Here is a 6000-nt window from a genome sequence, read left to right as displayed (position 1 = left end):
CAGTGAATTAATTTTACCAAATAAAAAATTAACATAAATATGTGTCGGAATTATTATGTTAGGTCTACTAACAGTCAAGTAAAACAAATAACTTATCATGTCCTTATAAGCTGTGATGTATTAATATAACTAGATCTATACCCGGTCATTGACCAGGTTAGAAACAACATATATATATATATATGTACACATATGTATATAATTTTCCTTATTTTGCTAACCATTTTTTGGTAAGAACCATGGGATATATCAAATTATATATATATAGCTACCACTACAAAGAGAAAAAAGTAAACAATGTTTTGATATAAACCATTGAAAATAAACCAAGAAATTAATCTCCACCATTAAAATTAAAAGTCAACTTTAATAGTTAATTATGGAAATAAGGCATTCATCATAATTAAAAAACCAATTAGTCATTAAAAAATAAATTGTGGATAATTATGGTGCATCAAGTTGGCGTTAAAAAAAAAATGCATCCATAATAAATTTATGTTATCCAAAATTATGTTGCTTATTAGCTATGAATAAAAAGAGTTCCTATAAAGTCCAATTAAAACATATGAAAAATTTGATTCTATTTAAATAAATACTAATTTAATACTAACTACAACAAATATGTCATTTGTCGATATTTACCTTTAAAAAACGTGAAAAAATTTATTCACTTTTCCACACTTAAAAAGGTATATAAAGAACTCACATTTATAAATATGAAAAAATTTAAAAATTTTAGTTTTTTCACACTTATTATTATATGTTCACATTTAGAAATGTAAAAAGTCAATTTGTAACATTAAATTTCTTTACACGAGAGGAGTGGTAAATTTCTTTATGCTAGAGGAACGTGAAAAAATTAGGTGTTACAAATTAATTTTCACACTTCTAAGTGTAAAAATCAATGACAAATGTTCACACTTCTAAGTGTTAACATTTTATTAATACATTTATAAGTTTGTAGAAATTATGATTTTTGAAAATTATTCACACTTTTAAATATAAACTTTTTCTACACAATTTAAATTGTGAATAAATTAACATATTTCTTCACACTTCTAATGAAGTGTGAAAAAATATGTGTGGACAAATAACCCATTTTGTTGTAATGTCTGGTTAATATATATACGTTGAAGTGAAATTTGGTGTGCAATATATTTATAGAATTGTCTGATGGCTATCTATCTATATATGAATAAAAATATCATGATAACAACTTTATAGAATTGTCTGTGCAATATATTTATAGAATTGTCTGATGGCTATCTATCTATATATGAATAAAAATATCATGATAACAACTTTTTAAAGAATAATAATTAAATTAAATATAAATCTATAATTATAAAATGATAAAAGAATATAACCATTTAAAATAATGGAGATATTTTTTTTAAAGCAAATAATAGAAGTATGGAATAACACATTATTTATGGCGCAAAGTTAGTTGTGAACCAACCACTAAAATTTTTGAGACAAAAATCTAAATTTATATTTGACCAGGGTTAACCTAATTAATTACAATGAGTTTGTTTTTTTGGGTCATGTGGGTTGACAGATCAAATGGGTTTGTTTTAGGTCAAATGAGTTGATTTTTTGGTCAAGTGGGTTGACGGGTTGGTAGGTCAATTAAGTTGTTTTTGGGTAAAGTGCGTTGGCGGGGTTGTAGGTTAAATGAGTTGGATTGGGGTCATATAGGTCAACGTTAATTAATAACTAAATTAAATTTAAATGTTCAGGTTTACAGGTCGACTTAAAAAACTAAGATCCCAACTCGGACCCAATCCAAGAAAATTAGGTTGGCGGGTTAAAAATCTATGACGATTTCAGGACGAATTCCTGGTTCGGTCGAGTTTCAATGTGTGATACATATATTGGTTTCTTTTGTTACCCGAGCACTAATTGTACATTGGGATCGTGAAATGCGTAAAATGGTGAATATTTGACAAAATACTTAAACTTAGATTTAAAAATGATGCTTATAAACTTTTACTCAGGAAAAACGGGTGAGGGTGACGATGGTTGACTTCACCAACTGTCAACTTTAAAATTTCTATGCACGGGAAAATAACTTTATTTAAAATAGTAACTAAACTAAATATAAGTATAATTATAAAATAATTAATTGGGGTTGACGGATTGATAATATCCAACACAAACCCGACCTGATATCAATATTGAGTTTGAAATCTCAATCTAAATATGTTAATCCGTAAAGGCGTAAACCCAAACCCAACTACCAACCTAAAAAAATTGGGTTAATGGGTTAAATGGATAGGTGAATTGATTTCAAGTCATATGACTTGATGGATTGATAGTGGCGGGTTGACTTCAGGTCATATGGGTTGGTGGGTTGACCCTGTCACCGATCGGGTATAGATCTATAGTATTCTTAATGAAATTTATTTACAATATACATTCTTTTACTTTAATCCTTAAAATAAATACACTACCTCATTTTACATCAATTACCTTTATATTAGTAACCACACGTTACCGTCACCACCACCCATCGCTACCACCACCGCTGCATTGTAAGGGTACACCACTCGTATAATACATATAATCTATCGGTTAGCATGAAACTCAAATGTTCACCATACATATCAGACATTAAGGTTGTTTGCAATATTTTAAAGTGCTCGACTCACTCTAAACTGTTGAACTTCAAAATATTTTTAATCCGTTGGTAATTTGTACGTGTCGTTCTATATAAAAATATAAAACATAAGAATTTGCTAATTGTACGTAGGTAAGTAACTTATTTGTATATAGTATACATGATTCAAAAAGTGTAGATTAAATAGTATTTAAATGGTTACCATATATAAAATAACTAAGTCGACTTTTAATTTTAAGGATTAAGATTGTTTTGATTATGAATTTTAATGGTTTAGATCAATAGTTAAAATTATTTTTTTCTCTAAGTTGTGATAGCTATTAATATATATAATTAACATTCGATAACTATATATCACGGCAACACACTGTCATTTAATCTAAATAAATCTTAAGTTTTGGTTACCACACATGCATTATTTCAATGTTTTGGTTAACAAATACTGATAATAATCCAAGTTATCATATATTCTATCCTTTCAACTAAAAATTATCATCCCATTGTTTTTTTTTTGTCTTAAGTTATACTTAGATGAAAATGATATTCAATGAAATATATCTAAAATTCAATTAATTTATATAATTTTCATCACTAACATATTGATATAAATAAAAATATTTAAGTTTAAAACTTGAAATATAAAAATCTTAAAATTTTTAATAAAACGGATAGAGTATGTCAATTATTTAACAAGTTAGGTCTCCATCTCAAATTTATTACTCCGTTAGATAATTTTAGCCATTAGCTCATTAGTCATTACATGGTTAAAAAATATTGTTATAACATCAACATATAATTAGATTTACATTTGGTTCATATACGGCTATGGGCTTAGAAATTATGGGCATAAATGGAAGGGGCCTCATACAACATGGGCTTTGTGCAATTTTGCCCAATCAGTATAGGTCCATATTCTGCCATGGGCTTTCATGTCACAATTTTGATGATTTGATCAACGTTTTTAAAACCAAACAAGATGTCAAATAGGTGAAGGGACCAGTCCAAACTAATCGTACCAAAACAAAAAAACCGGCCCTCTTAGTATTTCAAAACATAAATAAAAAGGCGAAATACATTTTTGCTCCATGTGTTATCACCTCATTTGCAAGATCGTCGAAACTTATGCAAAGTGGTGTTTTTGGTCCATGTGAAATTGACTTAGTGGCGACCTTAGTCCAAATAGATAGATCCGTCTATTTTCTACCATTAAGGACATCATGTGCCCCTTACGTTAGGGGCAATAGTGTCTTTTCATATAAACGAGGACTATTTTTGCAACTAACCCATATACATATAACTTTATCATCGCCAAGTAAAAAATCCAAGACAAATTGCAACAATTAAAGTAGCATACTTGAAGCAATTACCAAGTTATGTTCTTAATCGATCACTTGTGCTTGATAGATTGTGGATGCTCACCGATAACATATGTCAACTCCTTGTTATGCTCTTACGATTGAAGCAAAGAGAGAAAATATGCTTACAATGTTAGAATCCCATTTTGTTTTTAGATACAGTTAAATAAGTTATTTATCCGAAACATGTAATATCTATATTTGTTTTGCCCATGGGAGAATCCATGTACAACTTTTCGTGAATTTGATGTTTATCATTTAACCATATCATAAAATATGATGATCACAATGTAACCATCATTTTCTCATCCAGGATAGACAGGAGGGCAACATGGCTTAGGTACCTGCAATTACATACAAAATCAAGTTTAGGAGACCTACAAAAATGGAACTCAACTTCAATTGGCTCAAAATCCTAAAACAAGAACATTTGGAAGTTATAAGATCTCTGAAAAGTATGGGAAAGTCAAAGTTTAATACATGAAATAAATGGAAGTGTCGTTTAGTTAATTAAGATCAATGATATATCTAGATATAAATCATCTTATGTCTAAATCATCTTATGTCTATTGCTCCGAATAATACGAGGACAAGACTTGAAAAAGAGAATAGATAAGCACATGCTGCATTTATCATTTTTTAAGAGATGGACAAACGGTCTAAGCCCAAGGCCGGTCCTAAAAAGCCCAACCAGATCGATAAGGCCTGGCCTGACTAGGGCTACTTCAGGCCAACATTTAGTTGAAAGACCAATTCAACGTCCTACCTGAAAACAGGCCGGTTTATGTGGCTTGTCCCAGATAACGGTCCTCATTGTCATTTCGCAACCAATGAATCATCAATCTTTTAATCCTTTCACTATATCTTGTCATGTTTTCTAAAATAAATTAAGTTAGTCCTTTTCAAAATTGTTTTAAACAAAGAATAAAAGCCCACAAAAAACCGCACAAAAACTAGGCAATTAAAAGACCGGCAGGCGGCTTTTATAAAGATTGGTCTTTTTTTTTGATGGAACAAATCAAGCCGAATGGTTGATATGTAATTAATCACACTATATATTGGTGTAAATTTTTCTATACGATCGAATCATTTGTCATTCACTTAGATTAAATATCCATAAGTAATAATAGTAGTACAAGTAATGAGTAAATAAATAATTATACTCGATCCGTAGAAGTACAAATGTACCTTTAGGATGATGATCTTTAGCATCATGGAACTCTGCCTCCTCCTCTGCACGACGGAGCGCGATCTCATCCGCCCCAACCTTTTTCGCACTATCCTCCCCACCCTGATCATCCTCATCAGAATACCGAACCACAACCACAGGACAAACACAATGACGTACACAATAATCACTAACACTTCCAAGCCTCCCTTTACCCCTACGTTTTGTCGCCCCGAACCCTCGGCTTCCCATGATCATAACACTAAATCCAAGCCTCTCGACTTCCAAACAAAGACGCTCTTTCATGTCATGATCTTTCACAATATGAATCTTAAATGGTATATTAGCTTCCACTAATGGTTCGGACAACATATTGGCTTTCGCGGTCGTGAAGTTATCAAAATCGTCTTCAAGTTTTTGACGTGTTTCTTTCGAAGGTGTTTCTTTGCATGGATTCTCGGTATCCATTGCATGGCCCCAATCTGCACCATATAGAATGGAAGTGAGTTGGATATGGACCAAGATGACTGCATCACCGGGCCGAAGATAGTTTTGAACAGCCCATTGGACAGCAAAGGCGCTCTCATCACTAAGATCCACGGCAATGGCGATACGCCTCTGGGCACCGGCAGTTGGAGTGGTAACGGGTGGCGGATATCGTGGGGAAGATGGCGGATCTGCACGAACCGTAGACAATGGAGCAACCGGACGTTTCATTGAATGTAGAATAAATCAACGGATTCTTCTTGAGTTAAATATTAGTTCTTTTTCTTTCTTTATTTTTTTTCCTCTTTGGGAATTAATCAAGTGGGATGAGGAAGGTTTTGAGGAGAGATTGATGCATGGAATTGTTTGGC

At 31.6% G+C, this 6000-nt stretch overlaps 1 protein-coding gene across 1 annotated transcript; it reads right to left on the bottom strand.

The window, feature by feature from the left end:
• Window positions 1–4233: 4233 nt before the first annotated feature.
• Window positions 4234–5860, bottom strand: LOC122585906 (universal stress protein PHOS34-like). The gene is made up of 2 exons (XM_043758023.1): window positions 5164–5860; window positions 4234–4319 (listed from the first exon to the last, which is right to left on the bottom strand). Exons 1-2 carry the CDS (start codon window positions 5858–5860, stop codon window positions 4312–4314), a joined length of 705 nt encoding a protein of 234 aa, XP_043613958.1. The 3' UTR covers window positions 4234–4311.
• Window positions 5861–6000: the final 140 nt, after the last annotated feature.

The sequence above is a fragment of the Erigeron canadensis genome, chromosome 1 (assembly GCF_010389155.1).
Source record: "Erigeron canadensis isolate Cc75 chromosome 1, C_canadensis_v1, whole genome shotgun sequence".
In the NCBI taxonomy this organism is placed as follows: domain Eukaryota; kingdom Viridiplantae; phylum Streptophyta; class Magnoliopsida; order Asterales; family Asteraceae; genus Erigeron; species Erigeron canadensis.
The sequence above is the reverse complement of the archived record's forward strand: the minus strand, read 5'-3'. Positions and strand labels throughout refer to the sequence as shown.

Bases quoted from the DNA above. Each gene is read 5' to 3' on its own strand.
- LOC122585906 (XM_043758023.1), bottom strand. From the start codon at position 5,860: ATGAAACGTCCGGTTGCTCCATTGTCTACGGTTCGTGCAGATCCGCCA.